The sequence below is a fragment of the Salmo trutta genome, unplaced genomic scaffold (assembly GCF_901001165.1).
Source record: "Salmo trutta unplaced genomic scaffold, fSalTru1.1, whole genome shotgun sequence".
Lineage (NCBI taxonomy): Eukaryota > Metazoa > Chordata > Actinopteri > Salmoniformes > Salmonidae > Salmo > Salmo trutta.
The window spans coordinates 100,970-121,698 of record NW_021822796.1 but is presented as its reverse complement, the minus strand read 5'-3'; the positions used below and the strand labels follow the sequence as shown (position 1 = coordinate 121,698).

General features: G+C 42.6%; 1 protein-coding gene across 1 annotated transcript in view; it reads right to left on the bottom strand.

Annotated features, from left to right (window-relative positions):
* Positions 1 to 4,626: 4,626 nt before the first annotated feature.
* Positions 4,627 to 20,729, bottom strand: part of LOC115184922 (cell wall integrity and stress response component 1) — a gene marked incomplete at its 5' end in the record, with an annotated part of 88,794 nt that continues 72,691 nt past the window's right edge. Inside the window, 1 exon segment of the mRNA XM_029745493.1 lies at positions 4,627 to 4,768. Within this exon segment, the coding sequence (XP_029601353.1) occupies positions 4,646 to 4,768 (123 nt within the window).

Below are 20,729 nucleotides of genomic sequence, written 5' to 3'. Positions count from 1 at the left end.
GTAAGTATTTCACTGTTAGTAAGTAAGCATTTCACTGTTAGTAAGTAAGCATTTCACTGTCAGTAAGTAAGCATTTCACTGTCAGTAAGTAAGCATTTCACTGTAAGTAAGTAAGTATTTCACTGTTAGTAAGTAAGCATTTCACTGTTAGTAAGTAAGCATTTCACTGTTAGTAAGTAAGCATTTCACTGTAAGTAAGTAAGTATTTCACTGTTAGTAAGTAAGCATTTCACTGTTAGTATGGAAGCATTTCACTGTCAGTAAGTAGCATTTCACTGTAAGTAAGTAAGTATTCACTGTTAGTAAGTAAGCATTTCACTGTAAGTAAGTAAGCATTTCACTGTTAGTAAGTAAGCATTTAACTGTTAGTAAGTAAGCATTTCACTGTAAGTAAGTAAGCATTTCACTGTTAGTAAGTAAGCATTTCACTGTTAGTATGGAAGCATTTCACTGTCAGTAAGTAAGCATTTCACTGTAAGTAAGTAAGTATTTCACTGTTAGTAAGTAAGCATTTCACTGTAAGTAAGTAAGCATTTCACTGTTAGTAAGTAAGCATTTAACTGTTAGTAAGTAAGCATTTCACTGTAAGTAAGTAAGCATTTCACTGTTAGTAAGTAAGCATTTCACTGTTAGTATGGAAGCATTTCACTGTTAGTAAGTAAGCATTTCACTGTAAGTAAGCATGCATTTTACTGTAAGTAAGTATTTCATTGTAAGTAAGCATGCATTTCACTGTAAGTATTTCACTGTAAGTAAGCATGCATTTCACTGTAAGTAAGTATTTCACTGTAAGTAAGCATGCATTTCACTGTAAATAAGTATTTCACTGTAAGTAAGCATGCATTTCACTGTAAGTAAGCAAGCATTTCACTAAGTAAGTAAGCAAGCATTTCACTGTAAGTAAGCAAGCATTTCACTGTAAGTAAGCATTTCACTAAGTAAGTAAGCAAGCATTTCACTAAGTAAGTAAGTAAGCATTTCACTGTAAGTAAGTAAGCATTTCACTGTAAGTAAGCATTTCACTGTAAGTAAGTAAGCATTTCACTAAGTAAGTAAGCATTTCACTGTAAGTAAGCATTTCACTAAGTAAGTAAGCATTTCACTGTAAGTAAGCATTTCACTGTAAGTAAGCATTTCACTAAGTAAGTAAGCATTTCACTGTAAGTAAGCATTTCACTGTAAGTAAGCATTTCACTAAGTAAGTAAGCATTTCACTGTAAGTAAGTAAGCATTTCACTAAGTAAGTAAGCAAGCATTTCACTGTAAGTAAGTAAGCATTTCACTAAGTAAGTAAGTAAGCATTTCACTGTAAGTAAGCAAGCATTTCACTGTAAGTAAGTAAGCATTTCACTGTAAGTAAGCATTTCACTGTAAGTAAGCATTTCACTAAGTAAGTAAGCAAGCATTTCACTGTAAGTAAGTAAGCATTTCACTGTAAGTAAGTAAGCATTTCACTAAGTAAGTAAGTAAGCATTTCACTGTAAGTAAGCAAGCATTTCACTGTAAGTAAGTAAGCATTTCACTGTAAGTATTTCACTGTAAGTAAGCATGCATTTCACTGTAAGTATTTCACTGTAAGTAAGCATGCATTTCACTGTAAGTAAGTATTTCACTGTAAGTAAGCATGCATTTCACTGTAAATAAGTATTTCACTGTAAGTAAGTAAGCAAGCATTTCACTGTAAGTAAGCAAGCATTTCACTGTAAGTAAGCATTTCACTAAGTAAGTAAGCAAGCATTTCACTGTAAGTAAGCAAGCATTTCACTGTAAGTAAGCATTTCACTAAGTAAGTAAGCAAGCATTTCACTGTAAGTAAGCAAGCATTTCACTGTAAGTAAGCATTTCACTGTAAGTAAGTAAGCATTTCACTAAGTAAGTAAGTAAGCATTTCACTAAGTAAGTAAGCATTTCACTAAGTAAGTAAGCATTTCACTAAGTAAGTAAGTAAGCATTTCACTGTAAGTAAGCATTTCACTAAGTAAGTAAGTAAGCATTTCACTGTAAGTAAGTAAGCATTTCACTGTAAGTAAGTAAGCATTTCACTGTAAGTAAGCAAGCATTTCACTAAGTAAGTAAGTAAGCATTTCACTAAGTAAGTAAGCAAGCATTTCACTGTAAGTAAGTAAGCATTTCACTGTAAGTAAGCATTTCACTGTAAGTAAGTAAGCATTTCACTGTAAGTAAGCATTTCACTGTAAGTAAGTAAGCATTTCACTGTAAGTAAGTAAGCATTTCACTGTAAGTAAGCATTTCACTGTAAGTAAGTAAGCATTTCACTGTAAGTAAGTAAGCATTTCACTAAGTAAGTAAGCAAGCATTTCACTAAGTAAGTAAGCATTTCACTAAGTAAGTAAGCAAGCATTTCACTGTAAGTAAGCAAGCATTTCACTGTAAGTAAGCATTTCACTGTAAGTAAGTAAGCATTTCACTGTAAGTAAGTAAGCATTTCACTAAGTAAGTAAGTAAGCATTTCACTAAGTAAGTAAGCATTTCACTAAGTAAGTAAGCATTTCACTAAGTAAGTAAGTAAGCATTTCACTGTAAGTAAGCATTTCACTAAGTAAGTAAGTAAGCATTTCACTGTAAGTAAGTAAGCATTTCACTGTAAGTAAGTAAGCATTTCACTGTAAGTAAGCAAGCATTTCACTAAGTAAGTAAGTAAGCATTTCACTAAGTAAGTAAGCAAGCATTTCACTGTAAGTAAGTAAGCATTTCACTGTAAGTAAGCAAGCATTTCACTGTAAGTAAGTAAGCATTTCACTAAGTAAGTAAGTAAGCATTTCACTAAGTAAGTAAGCAAGCATTTCACTGTAAGTAAGTAAGCATTTCACTGTAAGTAAGCATTTCACTGTAAGTAAGTAAGCATTTCACTGTAAGTAAGCATTTCACTGTAAGTAAGTAAGCATTTCACTAAGTAAGTAAGCAAGCATTTCACTAAGTAAGTAAGCATTTCACTGTAAGTAAGCATTTCACTGTAAGTAAGTAAGCATTTCACTGTAAGTAAGCATTTCACTGTAAGTAAGTAAGCATTTCACTGTAAGTAAGCAAGCATTTCACTGTAAGTAAGCATTTCACTGTAAGTAAGTAAGCATTTCACTAAGTAAGCAAGCATTTCACTGTAAGTAAGTAAGCATTTCACTGTAAGTAAGCAAGCATTTCACTGTAAGTAAGCATTTCACTGTAAGTAAGTAAGCATTTCACTAAGTAAGCAAGCATTTGACTGTAAATAAGTAAGCATTTCACTGTAAGTAAGCAAGCATTTCACTGTAAGCAAGCATTTCACTGTAAGTAAGCATGCATTTCACTGTAAGTAAGCATTTCACTGTAAGTAAGCATGCATTTCACTGTAAGTAAGCATGCATTTATCTTCCCCTCTACCCTGTCTCTTCCCCTCTACCTTGTCTCTTCCCCTCTACCTATCTCTCCCGTCACCACCTCTCTCCCGTCACCACCTCTCCACCTTACCCTCACTCACCTGCTTCTCTCCATCCCCCTCTCCTTTACTCCCTCCATCCCTCCCTCCCTCCCTCCCTCCCATTCCTCCCTCCCCTCCTCTCTCTCCGCCTGTCTGTATGACACCTGGTTTTGTCTCCTCTGATCCCAGGACAGCCTTTCCGCTGACGAGGGCTTTGCCTGACAACACACTCTGCGAGACACGAACATCATAAAAAATGAAGAACTGCTTGTCAGAGTGGCTGCCAATGCCGAGATGAAATGAAAAGTGGGGAGAGCGAAGGAGAGAAGGGCCCTCTGACAGTTCAGAGAAGGAGATTAAAAATATTCAATGGGGTCCTGTGCTGATCGCTGAAGGCCCTCTCTACGCTTGGGCCAAACAGGTGTTTTCTTTTATCTTATTTTCCCCTCTGTTCCCTCCTCTCTATGCTATCCGTCTTCTTTCTTTCTCTCCATGTCCTTTTCCGTATGCCCCCTGAACAAGTCATGAGGTTGTCTCTCTCGTGGATATTGTTCTAAGGTAGTAGGTACAGGTATGACTTTGAACCAAAACACAAAGTTTTTAAATAAAATATATATAAAGTATTTAAATAAAATACACAAAGTTTTTAAATAAAATGCATAACGTTTTTAAATAAAATACATACAAAGGACAAACACTAAAGTTGAACGGTATCTCTCTATGGTAACAAAACAAATCAAATAAACATATTTATCAAATATTGTATGTGGTAAAAACGTATTGAATCTTCTCTTTTAAGCGTTTATATTAACCTGTTACCTGTGGAATCTAACTATATAAAAGATATAGGCACTGCATATCATGCTGATATCGTTAGTGACCCTGTATATGGAGAGTACAGCTGTGTGTGTCAGGACCTCTCTGCTCTCTCCTCTGGCTAAAGAGACAGGTTTATGAGAGCATATAACTTCACAGGACTAAAGAGGCAGAGAGATAACGAAAGATAGCGAGAGAGAGAGAGAGAGAGAGAGAGAGAGAGAGAGAGAGAGAGAGAGACTAATATGACAAACTATTGCAATATTGCAGTGATACACTATTGTTGAAATTATTTCCTACCATACCACATGATCTTCTTGTAATTTAAAAAAATAATATTTCATATTACAACTACTGTACAGATAATCCTGGACACAGTGACTCCCATCACGCTGGTTAGTAGGTCGGCAGAATTCAAAATGGCCGTCTCTTACCGTGAGCCACCCAGCCGTGCTTGCACTGGTCACATGTACGCAGGTGGATCTTTCCTGGCTGGAAACACTCACAGGTGCAGTTCACCAGAGTGCAGCGAATGGCCTGTAGAGACACAGGGGGAGAGGGAGAGAGGAAGGCCATGTCAATCAACTGATCATACAGACAGAGACAGAGAGAGAGATGGAGGGAGCAGGGAGAGGACAGAGCTCAGGCTACAGAGCACTACAGAGCACTCATCAATCAAGCAGTCACACAAACAGAACTGAAGGGTTTCACGGATAGACACTGTAACAGCTGCACACCAGTAACACATCAACGCACAGTCACACAGCGAGCTCATTTCTCAACGAGATTTATGTACTGCAATAGCTTTGAATTGTTTCAGCATAGTACAATTTGTTTATTCAATTACATTTTAATATTACAATTGTAATATTAATTTCCCCTGTCAGTCCCTGTTAAAGCCCTCTGACGAATTCACTGTCACCAGATTTCCCACAATACCCTTTGTGTTAACTAATATGAATTATTTAATGAATTCATAACCTGACCCCACCTGAACTGACAGAAACTGTTTCCTTTTCTCCTCATTGAATATCTCACTTGTTTTGACTAAGTCACCATTACTCAATACTAGAGGCTGAACTGGAGCTGACCCCTAAAAGCTTTTAGCAGTTAGAGGTTAAGTGTCTAGACAGCTCAGGAGAGTCCAACTCAGTCCACCAGAATCTGAAGCTCTGGTCTGATAAGGCATCACTGTCAATCATAAGTGCTTCAAAGTCTACAGGTCAAGACGTCCATTTTACAGGAAGAAGAGGTCTGTGTTTACAGGAAGTTGCTTTAAATGTTAAGCTAATTCACACCTCTATGGTGGAGGTTCATAGTGTGGATTTCACTGATGGAAATGTAAGATTTGACAACTAAACATAGTTGGCATATGGTCCGCCTCACACCATTCTTCTGTGGGGTCTGTGTAACCACGTTAAATACCAACAATACCCACCATGAACAAGGATTTAGAAAAATGACTGTGTTAGAGGTTTCTAAATATACACAGCTCCAAGCCACAAATTTCTCATTGACACGAATTCTGGAAGGCATAGAGGACTCTGTAATAGAAACGAGGGAGAGAGAGAAAAAGGGGGAAAAAAAGAAGGGAGGAAAAATCCCCAAAAGCCAAAAATGGATATTAATCAACGTTGGCACCCCTTGCCTTATCAGTCCATTGTTATGTTAAAGATGAAATTGATAAATGATAATAATTACATCGAAAACCCTCTCTGTCTTCAAAGACAAATTGCTTAAAGGGGAGGGGGGGAATATTTGTGGTTGTAGCGTATTAGCGAAGCAAGACCCTGCTATGGAAATTATCCCTTTTCCAGGAAGAGTTTAATTCTAAAACAGCCAGTCAGCGCTAACATTTTTCCTTCCAATATTTTTGTAGCCATCGACTCACAATCCTGAATCACAGACCGAATGGAGCCTGAGGTGTTGATAACATAAATAAATAACTTGGTAGAAATAGCACGGATTCAACAGCATGCGGATTGTATGTTTCACGTTTGGTGAAAAGGATGTGGAGTCAATCCCAAATGTCTAAAATCTGTGTTTCTGTGTTAGACTGCTTAGGGCTGTAAGATCTTCTGTAATCACAGAAACGACAGAGGAAAACATTCAACCACGCTTGTAAAAGGGAAGGATGTGTATTATAGTAGATGATGGATATGATTGCGGCCTCTTTATTTTGACAGGAAAATCACAATCATATCCAAGGTTCTTTGTCATCACGTGTGTATGCACGAGGGTGTGTGTGCACGAGGGTGTGTGTGCATACAGTACATGCGTGCGTACGTGTGCACATGCGTGCCGATAAAGAACGTGCGTCTTAGCCCCACTTAAGAATAAGTCTGCCGCTCTTCTCTGCACAGAGAGAGTCATCACAAAAGCAAAGGTGAAAAGCTCTTCTAACGTTACATCAACCTCATAGTAACATACTGTCACGTGTGCTCGCTCTCCGGCCTCTAGGTCACCGGGCTGCTCGTTATGGAGCACACCTGTCACCATCGTTACGCGCACCTGACTCCATCACCTCCCTGATTACCTTCCCTATGTCACTCCCTTTGGTTCCTTCCCCAGGCCTTATTGTTTCTGTTCCTGTGTCATGTCTGTGCGTTGTCCGTCTTTCTTATTTTGTATTATGCTCCGTTTATTTTATTAAAACACTCAGTCCCTGAACTTGCTACCCGACTCGCAGCACACATCGTGACACACAGCTCTTACACTACAGTCATGTCCCAGAATCACTTTAGGAACTTCACCAATTTACAACACACACTCTCTTATCTCACTGCAGCTGATTTATCGCCTGTGACCGGCAGTGGGACAGTGACGCGACACACACACACACACACACACAGGGTCGTAGGTCATAGTCCATGATGCAGCTGACCCATATTTCACAAGAACCCATGCACAAAACACCCCATCAGCAGTTACACATCACTGAGGGACAGCAATAACACAATCACATGAACCAGCATTCATACCATCACTGCACATGGAAAAGGACACACTTATACATACAAGTAACATTCTAACCTTTGCTAGTGTATTGTACCTGTTCTGTACTGTAGTACAAGTAGTCAACGTTTCGTAGGACTGAATATCAAACAGAATGACATGCTGTAACCATGACTACATGTAATCCCTCATGCCACACGGTATTAGCCATGTCATTCGACTGCAGTACGTCAAGTATAAAGTGCCACTCCACTGTAACATGACCGTGACCATAACATGACCGTGACCGTAATAGGATTAAATCCCCTAGGTGTTTTAAACCAGATTAGCAGGAGGGAGGTATCAAAGTGAACACGAGCTAATCCCAGATTAACCATGAAATTACACCAAATCCCACCACATCCGCCCAGCAGGTTGGCATCTGGGCAGACAGGGACATTGTTTAGTTTTTGGCAAGGTGGGGACGGGGATTACACCTTTAGTGTGTCAAACTGGTTGTCTATCACAGGTGTGGTTTCAACCATGTAGCTAATCTGTAGAGGGTGCCGGTTTTGCTTTCTGCTACTGTTGTTTGTCTCCCTTCCGGCTCGACATGAGAGCTGAATCAGTGTTTACTTTTTTTACTACTTTTTAAAACTTTTTTCCTGCTTGCTAACAGGCTGGATTTGTCCTACTTGCTAACAGGCTGGATTTGTCCTGCTTGCTAACAGGTTGGATTTGTCATGCTTGCTAACAGGCTGGATTTGTCCTGCTTGCTAACAGGCTGGATTTGTCCTGCTTGCTAACAGGCTGGATTTGTCCTGCTTGCTAACAGGCTGGATTGTCCTGCTTGCTAACAGGCTGGATTTGTCCTGCTTGCTAACAGGCTGGATTTGTCCTGCTTGCTAACAGGCTGGATTTGTCCTGCTTGCTAACAGGTTGGATTTGTCCTGCTTGCTAACAGGCTGGATTTGTCCTGCTTGCTAACAGGTTGGATTTGTACTGCTTGCTAACAGGCTGGATTTGTCCTGCTTGCTAACAGGCTGGATTTGTCCTGCTTGCTAACAGGTTGGATTTGTCCTGCTTGCTAACAGGCTGGATTTGTCCTGCTTGCTAACGGCTGATGTGTCCTGCTTGCTAACAGGTTGGATTTGTCCTGCTTGCTAACAGGCTGGATTTGTCCTGCTTGCTAACAGGTTGGATTTGTCCTGCTTGCTAACAGGCTGGATTTGTCCTGCTTGCTAACAGGCTGGATTTGTCCTGCTTGCTAACAGGTTGGATTTGTCCTGCTTGCTAACAGGCTGGATTTGTCCTGCTTGCTAACAGGCTGGATTTGTCCTGCTTGCTAACAGGCTGGATTTGTCCTGCTTGCTAACAGGCTGGATTTGTCCTGCTTGCTAACAGGTTGGATTGTCCTGCTTGCTAACAGGCTGGATTTGTCCTGCTTGCTAACAGGTTGGATTTGTCCTGCTTGCTAACAGGCTGGATTTGTCCTGCTTGCTAACAGGCTGGATTGACATCGGCCGATTCTCTATTTATTACACACACTACTACTTCCTCAAAACAATCTGATCTCCACTTCCTATCATGTTACGACACAAAAACTAACCCCAACACAGAGGTCAAAGTTGTCAGTTTTTCCTCAAACCAGCATTAAATGCTACACGGCACAACAACACAGTCCGCAATCCTAATTGCCACTTGCTAAAGCCATTGTATAAAACAGCGGCAGCCAGAGATAAAATGAAATATCACACACATGCACCCCCTGTTTACACGCTGGGGCTGTGTGATGGTTGACGAGATAGTTAAGGAGATCGTCTAATATAGCAATTAGAGCCCTGGTGTCTGCTGTGCTGCTGCTGTGACAAGGCCTTCTAATCAATGACTTATTATGTTAGCCTAGCAGCCTAATAGCACCTCTCATATCTCCCCATTAACCAGACAGGCTGAAGTATTACAGGCTAGTTAGAGGAGAAGGGCACATCTTCTGCTGAACAGACACTGGGGGGAGAGAGGAGAAGGAGAGAGAGAGAGAGAGAGACCGGTTGCAGAGAGAGAGAGAGGAGAAGGAGAGAGAGAGAGGAGAAGGAGAGAGAGAGAGAGGAGAAGGAGAGAGAGAGAGATGGAGAGAGAGAGCGAGAGGAGAAGGAGAGAGAGAGGGAGAGAGAGAGAGAAAGAGAGACAGGTTGCAGAGAGAGAGAGAGAGAGAGAGGAGAAGGAGAGAGAGGAGAAGGAGAGAGAGAGATGGAGAGAGAGAGAGCGAGAGGAGAAAGAGAGAGAGGGAGGGAGAGAGAGAGAGAGAGAGAAAGATAGATTGGAGAAGGAGAGAAAGAGAAAGAGAGAGACAGATAACGAGAGAGAGACAGAGATAGAGAGAAAGAGAAGGGAAGAAAGACAGAGAAATAATCTGCCTCCGTCACCAGCCTACTACTGCTCTTGGCTAACACACTCTATATTATTTGGAGTGTGTGTTCATACCTACACTAGAGACTGTCTAGTTTATTTGGAGTGTGTGTTCATACCTACACTAGAAACTGTCTAGATTATTTGGAGTGTGTGTTCATACCTACACTAGAAACTGTCTAGATTATTTGGAGTGTGTGTTCATACCTACACTAGAGACTGTCTAGATTATTTGGAGTGTGTGTTCATACCTACACTAGAAACTGTCTAGATTATTTGGAGTGTGTGTTCATACCTACACTAGAGACTGTCTAGTTATTTGGAGTGTGTGTTCATACCTACACTAGAGACTGTCTAGATTATTTGGAGTGTGTGTTCATACCTACACTAGAAACTGTCTAGATTATTTGGAGTGTGTGTTCATACCTACACTAGAGACTGTCTAGTTTATTTGGAGTGTGTGTTCATACCTACACTAGAGACTGTCTAGATTATTTGGTGTGTGTTCATACCTACACTAGAGACTGTCTAGATTATTTGGAGTGTGTGTTCATACCTACACTAGAGACTGTCTAGTTTATTTGGAGTGTGTGTTCATACCTACACTAGAAAGTGTCTAGATTATTTGGAGTGTGTGTTCATACCTACACTAGAAACTGTCTAGTTTATTTGGAGTGTGTGTTCATACCTACACTAGAGACTGTCTAGATTATTTGGAGTGTGTGTTCATACCTACACTAGAGACTGTCTAGTTTATTTGGAGTGTGTGTTCATACCTACACTAGAGACTGTCTAGATTATATGGAGTGTGTGTTCATACCTACACTAGAGACTGTCTAGTTTATTTGGAGTGTGTGTTCATACCTACATTAGAAACTGTCTAGACTATGTGGAGTGTGTGTTCATACCTACACTAGAGAATATCTAGATTATTTGGAGTGTGTGTTCATACCTACACTAGAGACTGCCTGTTCACACCGCTACCATCCAGAAGGCGAGGTCAGTACAGGTGCATCAAAGCTGGGACAGAGAGACTGAAAAACAGCTTCTATCTCAAGGCCTTCAGACTGTTACATAGCCATCACTAGCACAGAGAGGCTGCTGCCTACATACACAGACTTGAAATCATTGGCCACTTTAATAAACGGATCACTAGTCACTTTAATAATGTTTACATGTCTTGCATTACTCAGCTCATATGTATAAACTGTATTTTATATCATCTATTGCATCTTGCCTATGGTCGCTCTCATTGCTCATCCATATATTTATATGTACATATTCTTATTCCATTCCTTTACTTAGATTTGTGTGTATTAGGTAGTTGTTGTGGAATTGTTAGATTACTTGTTAGATATTACTGCACTGTCAGACCAGAAGCACAAGCATTTTGCTAGACTTGCAATAACATCTGCTAACCATGTGTATGTGACCAATAACATTTTATTTTATTTGTCTAGATTATTTGCAGTGTGTGTTCTTACCTACACTAGAGACTGTCTAGATTATTTGCAGTGTGTGTTCTTACCTACACTAGAGACTGTCTATATTATTTGGAGTGTGTGTTCTTACCTACACTAGAGAGTGTCTAGATTATTTGCAGTGTGTGTTCTTACCTACACTAGAGACTGTCTAGATTATTTGCAGTGTGTGTTCTTACCTACACTAGAGACTGTCTAGATTATTTGCAGTGTGTGTTCTTACCTACACTAGAGACTGTCTAGATTATTTGCAGTGTGTGTTCTTACCTACACTAGAGACTGTCTACAACACAAGAGGGGAGTAGCGGATGTGAAACAAAGTTGTCCTTTAACAGGACTAGAGGATGGGAGTGAGGGAGATAGAGGGGTTCCTCCCCCTCTCTCTCGCTCTCTCTCTGGTGTCTCTGTGGCCAGGGTCTGGGCTGGGTCTGGTCCTGCACGGTCGTTCATGTTGGTCCCCGCAGCCCTGCGGTGGAGCGGGGGGTTGTGTTATCAGCAGCCTGGCTGGCCAGATACTGGAGCATTAGTCACTATAGTGTCTCGCCAGGGTTTCCTCTCTAGCTCACTGCTAAAAGGGGATGGTGAGGGAAAGGACACAGAGAGGGGGGTGAACGTGTGTGTGTGTGTGTGTTTGTGTGTGTGTGTGTGTGTGTGTGTGTGTGTGTGTGTGTGTGTGTGTGTGTGTGTGTGTGTGTGTGTGTGTGTGTGTGTGCTGTGGGGAGGGTCATCCTTAATCAGTAGAAAAATGAGCAGCAGGGGAATGGGCTACTTTTTCTCTCCAATGTCCATTCCGTTAACTCCTATGGCCTCAGAACTGTCCTGGTAACGTAGAGACATCTACATGATATTCACTGTCACCTCCGTTATTATATGACACCTTTAAATGTCACTTCCGTTAACCCTCGACCTATTTCAATGTCAACTCTGAAACCTTCATTATCCTTTTTAATGTCCAACTCCACTCCCACCCTAAAATGTCCACTCCCTAACAGCCCCTTTGTGTCCTCTATTACAGTACAAAATCCCACTTGTCCCCGTCCCAAAAGTCCCCCCCTTAACTCCACTCCTCCACACTGTGTCCTCCATGCATGCAGAGGGAAGCCAGCCAGACCAGCTGGGAGAGGCTGGATGGTTATTGTTCCCTGTCTCAGATTTAATTGAAACCTTTTTTCATGTTGAACATGGAACCACAGACCACATTTCTTTGGTAGAGAGTAAAGCAAAGCCGAGAGTTAAATGAGATTCCTGTCTGTGTGTGTCTGTCTGTGTGTGTGTGTGTGTGTGTGTCCGCAGCAGCTCCGACTTAAATGTGTATGCACAGGTCACTGTAAAACACTGGGAGCATCTTGTCCTCTCTTCCACCCGCAAGATACCATCTCATCCATGAGTTAGCTGCTGAAACGCTGTCCGCTTCCTGCCAGAAATGTGTGTCCAACATGTGCAGGGAAAGCAGGCACGGTGCGTGTCATAAAGCAGGCCCCGGCTCTCTCTCGGAGAGATAGTCTCAGGACTTCACAGAGTCCATATTGAAACCAGGTGACAAATAAAAGTGTGTGGGATAAAGGAGGTCTTTGTAGCAGACGCAGCACGCCACAAATTCAGAGGCAAATTTTAGCTTGTTTGGCTTTATACGTTGGGTCTGACTTAAAACGGAACTTTCTTGCCTTCCAATTCCAAAATGCTGCTGAGTAAACAACGATTAATCATTTGTTCTCAGGCTTTTGGTATAAAACTCCCGGTTACAAGGGAAAGGGAAAATGTAGTCAACTTCGAATACAGGCCTCTCCTTTTGCCTTTGAAATCCCCACAGCACAACACCAGTCCTCCATGTCAGTTCTGGTTTGCTTTGAGCCCCACGGCTCGCAGCCGCAATGGCAGAGGCCCCTGTCCTATGTGCAGCTGTGCGACTGGGCTCTGACACGGGGCAGAGGGACCAGAGTTATGCTAATGTGGAACTAAATGGGGCGTGAGTCTCCAGTGGATTACCGAAGGAGGAGAAGAAGAAAAGCATGTGTTTCCTGTGTTCACCTGGGACCCCTCTTTTTCTTTCTTCTCTTTCTTTTTTTTACGAATACAATCAGGAATAACCCTGTCTGTTGTTCCCATGTTGGGTCAGTCTGTCCATGTCTTTTTGCTCCCTAATCTACCCCCCCCCCACCTTTATTGTGATCAAGTCAGGCCAATTAGACACCTTGTTTACATTCATTCTCTCTCTCAAGTTATGTTAAGCACAACACTGCTTACATCTGAGCAGAGAAGCACCATACTGGAAGAAAGAAAAACGAGAATAAAATAAACACGAAGAAATAAGGGATTAGGGGGGAAGATGAAGACAGATGAATTTCAGATGTTTTTGGCGCGCCCCTCTCATTCCTGTTGTGCCTTATATGCCATACTTGATCGGATTTCATCGCCAGCTGTGACAGCGCAGCGGCGAAGCGGCATACCAGCGATCCTATACGGCCCGTATAGAGTCCCCAGAGTCCTGGACTAAGATCCTAGTGTTCCTGAGACCTGAGACGACGGCGATGACAGCGAACGGGTCACATGCCAGTTCTGAGACATCAGACAGACTGCAAGGCCTCATGGGTATTGGAGAGACAGAGAGAGACGTGACAGCGACAATGTTTTTGTCCTGTCGACGTCGTGACAATGAAATGAAAGCCGGTACTGACCGGCTTGGAAGAAAAGCTAGAAAACGGAGATGAGATGTTAGACATTTTACCTTTGATTTCGAACTTGTGTTGTCATCTGTTGCTAGTGGCTTTCAGTATTATTATTTTACATATATGGATATATGAGAACAAATATATACCCCAAAGATTAATAAATATAGTAATACCCTACCTCAACTTTGAACTATTATAGACCTAATATTTGTGTTTGTGTCAGCTGAAAGTACTCACAGTATTTCGAAAGTACACCCCCACTAACAGATCTACCCTGTGAGATTGTAGTCACACAAAACCAGATAGTTCTATCGATACGTATTCTCCTTTACTGTGGCTAAGGGGAGTCACAGGAAGACAGATATTCTGGGGGTGATGTGAACACTTCTCAAAGACACGTAGGTAAAATGGGATCCATGATGAAACTTGGTGAGTCTGAGTGTATTCCAGGATAGTCATGCTTCATAATGAAAGGACCCAGCTGGCTATCTTATTGTGTAAGACAGAGACTGAGACACACACACACACACACACACACAGATAGAGAGTGAGTTAGAGAGGACAGTTCAATGGAAAATCCTCAAATCTGCTTATCCTCACCAGTCATTCTACTGCTCTCAGCTAACACACTAGATAGATACAAATGTGATGTCATCTCAAACAGGGAGGTGTTAATCATATCAAGTGGAGGAGTGGTGGAGGGGTGGAGGGAGCCTCCATTGATCTCCCTCCCTCCCTTGTATACATTTCTGAACATAGGGAGAGAGAGAGGAGTGGACAATCTCTTTGTGTTCAGACCAGCCCAGGCCATGGTCCCTCTTGGCTCTCCTCAAAGCCAGAGATCAAACCATGTGCCCAGTGACAGCACTGTCCAGAGATACTAGTGGAGTTCAAAGAGCCGAAGGAGGGCTTGGAGGGAGGGGTGGAGGGATGGACGCAGGCTATACAGTAGGTAGGGGGCCAGTGTGGTGGAGGGTGGATTGTTGGTAGGGCAAAGGAGGGTGGGTGGGAAAAGGGGGGAAATTGCGGAATAAGGTAGTAAGGTAAGGAAGGGGTGAGGAGGTTCTGGATAGGGGCGGGAGGACGGCCTGTCACTGATCTCTATCTCCTCCCCCCACCTAAACCCCCCTAGCCTGCTGCCGTCACCTGCTGGTCTTGTCCAGGTGTTTTATAGCTATCTGGAGGCACTGGGAGTACAGACGGAGAGAGGACTCTGCCAATCCTTTTGTCTGGCTCGCCGCATTCCTCACCCACAGATGGTGGACATGGACACAGGCAGACAGACGGACAGGCCAGGCAGGGAGCACAGTACCAGAGGAGCACTCTGAACAGAATGTATGATACGTTGTTGGTAATGAACGGTGTTATTAATAAACTAATAATACATTATTAATAAAGTTATTATTAGTAGAGTTATTATTAAAATGAAATCATAATGTATTTGTCACACGCGCAGAATACAACAGGTGTAGAACGTACAGACAACTCCTCAGTAGAGTTATCAGTGTAAGGTAGAAGGAGAGATTTATGGCTTCAGTGTGTTTAGGAAAATGTTACAGGAAAATGCGTTTTTATTTTTAAATGTCTGTTTTTGTTTTGCATAGAAGTCACACTGGGTGATTTTCTTTTATGATACCTCACGCTCACAACAGGAAGAAAAACAACTACAAAGAATTGAGTCTGCAGAAAAAGAATTCCCATGAAATGACTCTAGAGGAGGGAGTATAGCTCTCACCTGTTATTCCTACTCTTACTGAACATTTTACTGTTCAATGTACCCAGATAATAAGCTAGTCCCCTGATTACAAACCACACACATAGAAGGAACCCTGATCACAGAGTACACTCAGGGAGTTCTGTCTGTATTATCGTATTCAATGTACAGCAACTAACGCAAGTGAAATAGAACTCCACATTGTTGAGTGGAGTTCCCCTCCAAATAGCAGGACTTTGACTCTCATTCAAGTTCCTTAGATTCAGATCGCTTATAAAGGAGTCTTCAATTACTAAAAGTTGGAATCAGACACAGTCACACTCCCTTTGAAAGATTAACAATAAAACAAAATACAGATTCTAAAAGCACTGGGGGGGAAATTCCACCAATAATGTTACCGATACCTTTTCAGGTTATCTAAATATCTCTCAGGCTGCATTTACAAATGTAGCCCAATTCTGATATTTTGTTTGGTCAAAAGAGCAATTAGTGAAAAAAGATCAGAATTGGTCTGCCTGTTTAAACGCAGCCTTATTGACAAGAATTAATAATTGACACATTTTCTGATCATTCTCTAAAACTGAGTGGAGAGGAGGAGTGTGGAGGAGGGGGACAGAGTTGCATGTCGCACACCTGCGTTGACTCCACCCCCCCCCCCCCCCCCGACCTTCAGCCTAGTCAGAGAGTGTCCCTCCTCACCAGATAAGGGCGACACGTCTCCTCTGCAGGCCCTGACATCTGCACTGATTACCCAACACACTATCAGTGGTTTAGTCAAATCTGGCACAAACAACATCACCCACTAACGTACACCTGCAGAGACAAGGCAGTGACCTCGAGAGAAGTGGTGACATGTAGTCACAGAATTCAAAAGAACAGGTTCATGACATAGGCCCACTCTAGTCTTATAGTGTAACTCTACACATGAAGCCGAGCAATAAGTCAGTATATGCGTGTTATAGTCTTCAACTGTACTGCATATGGTATGAAAACATGCTCGGCTGAGTCTGGGAGTAACTGAAGGAGTGACACGACCACACAGTGTGACCGCCAGCATGTTGGTGCTAGAGAGCAGTAGCAGGTCCAGAGAAGTGAGGAGAAGAAAGAAGGGAGCGAGGAGGGGAGGGAGGGAGCGAGAGAGGGAGGGAGCGAGGGAGGGAGGGAGGGGATGTTTTTTGGCGGAGTGGAGGAGTGTTAGGGATGAAAGTGTGTGTATGTGAGAGGGGGAGAGATGACCAGCAGCATCTGCTCTCTCTCCTAAACACACACACACTGGACACACACACGGAGGTATTAGTCAGAGCCTAAACATCTCGCACCCTCGGCGACCCCGCCAGGAGGGGACTTCTCCGTTGTCGACGGTTGTTGGCGTGGGCGACGGGACACACAAGGAGGGAGGCGGGTGACGGGAACCTGACGACAGCCGGCTGGGACAGGAGACTCCCCTGGTGAACTTTTAGTCAGCGCGCCGGTCCCCACCACACTACACACACACACACACCCTTCTGCTCCTAACTCCTAATTCATACTCCAAGCCCCCACCAAACCTGAGAAGTATTGGAAGAGCTCCTAGATTTAATCTTGCAAATAGCTTAATATTTTTTATTTCGCCCCCTTTTCTTTTCGTAGCCAAAAGCCTGTTCTAATTGTTTGTAAGTAATCTCCAGGTTATGTAAGTGTGGGGTTTTGTATAAACTGAAAACTCCCGTGTGTTATGTTATTGATTGACCTGGGTTCAAGACCCACGACCCACAGCGCAATATTTGTTTCTTTCTGAGGAGCTATGTGCAAACAAATATGTCAGAGTAGACATTAGCATCTAAACACCTGGGTTTCCTCACAGACCAGCTGTGATAATACAAGCTATGTTGAATCAGGAGGACTTTGTCCTTAGACAGCATTCACAACCACAAACAAACACTTTTTGGGTGTATCACTGGACACTCCGTAATGACCGTTCCGTTATGACATCAACACAAGCTTGCACGAAAATAATCCAAATAAGGTCATTTAAAACGTCCAGTTCCAATCCAAGTTCCATCTGACCTTTGACCTCGGGACATTCAGATGACATGTCCTCACCTCCATGTTGCCATGCCATTCAAAGCCCTGAACTACTGGATGTCTCAGCTGTTGTCTGTATTTACCTGCATAGTGAGATGCCGGCTCCTGATCCGTACAGGAAGTCCCCAGTTCAGATCCTGCTATCCCAAGGTAAGCATTCTTTCCATTAGACTATACACACACCACTGAAACACGCTAGTGAGAGAGAGACTCTGCGCTGTACTCAAACCCCATGGCTACATTAGTGCAGTGACAAATGTGCAAGTGTCCCTCCCACACCCCAGCCACACGGAGAAGGAGAGGAATGTAGCCGGTGACTAAAGGAAAGTCCATCTGGGAGCTTACTTCTTTATCTGCCTTTACAAAGTTCACAGATAGAGGGACTGAAGTAGAGGTGAGACAATGTCTCAGTGTCACAGGTCAGTCACCACGAGAGAGAGAGAGAAAGGGGGGAGAGAGACAGGAGTGGAGACAGAGAAAGAGAGAGAGAGGGAGGAGTGGGGACAGAGAGAGGAGAGAAAAAGAGAGCGAGAGAGAGAGTGTGAGAGAGAGAAAGAGAGAGGAGGACCTGTTGCGACAGCGAACCTCTCCGAAAGTGCCAAGTGCACACTAATATTTAGTCTTGGCGATGCATACCAGTATTTCAGTATCTAAACATTGCAGTTCTCTATAGAACTTCACACCCGCAGGGCAACTTCAACTTCCAATCCACAACTATGGGCTTGAATGACTTGCTGCACTGGAGTTCCAAGTTGTAAAACTCAGAGTGAAACAGACTCAACATATGCAACAGTGAGGATGGTTGGTTGCCAGGGATTTGATTGCCATCCTGTAAATCGACCCGACCAAATTACCAACCCACCACCCAGGGGCCCTCCGTCGGTCCACCTCATAAGAACTGGAGGGGGGCTCCTTTTAGCAATTATAAAGCTATCGACGACTCGCTCGACATATGTTTGTGTGTCTTCCAGGCTTCTAGCATTAAGTCATTATCTGAACAAATTGTGACAGACTTTTTTATTGCCACCCAATCATGAAACATGCGCCAGTGGCACCGCTCTTAACGAGCTGCATGTTACTCCAACCTACCTCCCTCCGTCCCCTCAACTCTGATTCCTGCCTCCCATATTTATCATTTTACCACATCCTAACAATAACACGGCCTGGGTATGGTGCAGGAACAACATGTCGGGGCCTTGCTGGCCCTAATGGATCGCATGCGTTACCGCGGTAAAGGCTGTAAGTATTACCAGCTGCGACACTCTCTCTCGTCCTGGCAGCCTAGTGGTGGTTGGTGGGGGGGGGGGGGGGGGGTTTGGGGGACGAAGCAAGCAGACTCATCTAAGTGCAGCTGGACCAGAGGGGGGAGGAGGGGGGGTAAAAGATGGGGAGAGTGGGGGGAGGGGGATGAAGAGATGTGGAGGGGGGGGACAAGAAACCACAAGACTTGGTGTTTCCAGCTGCCTTTCTCAGGGGCTCGGTTTTCTCTCCTCCCGGTTTTCGCAGGGCTCTTTTTTGTCCCCTTTTTCAAAAAAAAGAAAAGAAAAAAAGCACCACCCCTCGGCCCTCCCGTCCTTCGGCCATCTTTGTTTGGACAGGGCTCTGGAGCTCCAGAAAAGCTCTCTCAGATGTGCTGAAGTAAGGGAAAAACCAAACAAACTGGCTCTTGCAGACACTCACACACTAGTACACACACACACACACACACACATAGTACACACACACCGTGTGACTGCAAAAAAATACATTCAGTCACACAAACTCACCACACATATACTTGCACACATATGTTCATATTCAGACAACATGCATGCCAACTCCACTATCGACCAGGGACAAATTAGCATGGAAGCAGGAAAAGAGCCCCCTAACTCCCCTCTTCACTGTGGCCTGTAGCAATAGGATATAGGATGCATTCTTTTTGACATCGTGTGTGTGCCCTCGAATCTTCGGATCACAGCACAAGGCGAATTTCGAACATACCTCGACATGTGTTACCTCTTTGTAATGTTGACTTTGTACGGCTATACGAGTTGTGATACTGGAGCTAAACACTGGGCCCGGCCATGGGGCCCTAAACGGCCGCCCCGGCCCCAGCTTCCTTCTTCGTTAAATAACAAACACCCAGAGTGAACCGTGAAAACAGAGTTTTTTTTTTAAAACACAGCACCACAATAGAGATCTATAAAAGCGTATTAAAATAAACCCATAAAATGTCACTCAACGCTGCCTCTAGCAGACATTAAGTCCCCCTGCCCTCCTCGCTAAATTTGAAATGTTATTTGTCCGATTCTGTTTCCTTGCTGTGTTTCTTACAAAGCCGTGGGATTTTGGTGAATGAAAGACTCTTGCCCAACGTTGATCTAGTAACATATGTATTTAGTAAGAGACAAGAGTGTTTCTTGAACTAGCTTTGAGTCGCTATTGTTTCAATTAAGAGACAAGAGTGTTTCTTGAACTAGCTTTGAGTCGCTATTGTTTCAATTAAGAGACAAGAGTGTTTCTTGAACTAGCTTTGAGTCGCTATTGTTTCAATTAAGAGACAAGAGTGTTTCTTGAACTAGCTTTGAGTCGCTATTGTTTCAATTAAGAGACAAGAGTGTTTCCTAGAACTAGCTTTGAGTCGCTATTGTTTCAATCAAGTGGCTAACTGCTACTGGGCCTGTATGAACAGCTAGAACTGATATAGAGCAACTAAACCATTATCATTTAGAGTAAATGGACAAAAAGATAGAAAAACATTGATCCTATTTCCAAAATTATCATGGCTATAATGTTTTAAATAAACAAACATTTAATATTGTATTGAGAAAATGTGAATATATTTCAGCCTTAATATTTGTAGTGGTAAATGTTTTAGGGAGTCCTTGAATTTGGCATTAAGACAATACAAAATAAGAGCTTATAGAACAGATTTTACCCTTGTTTATTGATTTTCTTTCTCTCTCGTTTTGTCTCCTAGCGGCATCATTCCCCATCTCCTCTTCTCTTCCCCCTGTGATGACTTTGCTAATATATTTGAATAATGAAGGCGAGTCATTTGAATATTCCTTCAGTATTAAAAAAGGATGTTTTTACATGATGCAGCAATATTAACCCTCCGTAATTGGGCTCTTTGGACTTTACCAGTAGAAATACTAAATTATTTACTTATGTCGACAAAATGTCAGAGACACGCATCCAAAAATAATTACCAACGTTTCAGACAATGTTGTTTTCATTTTTTCTCT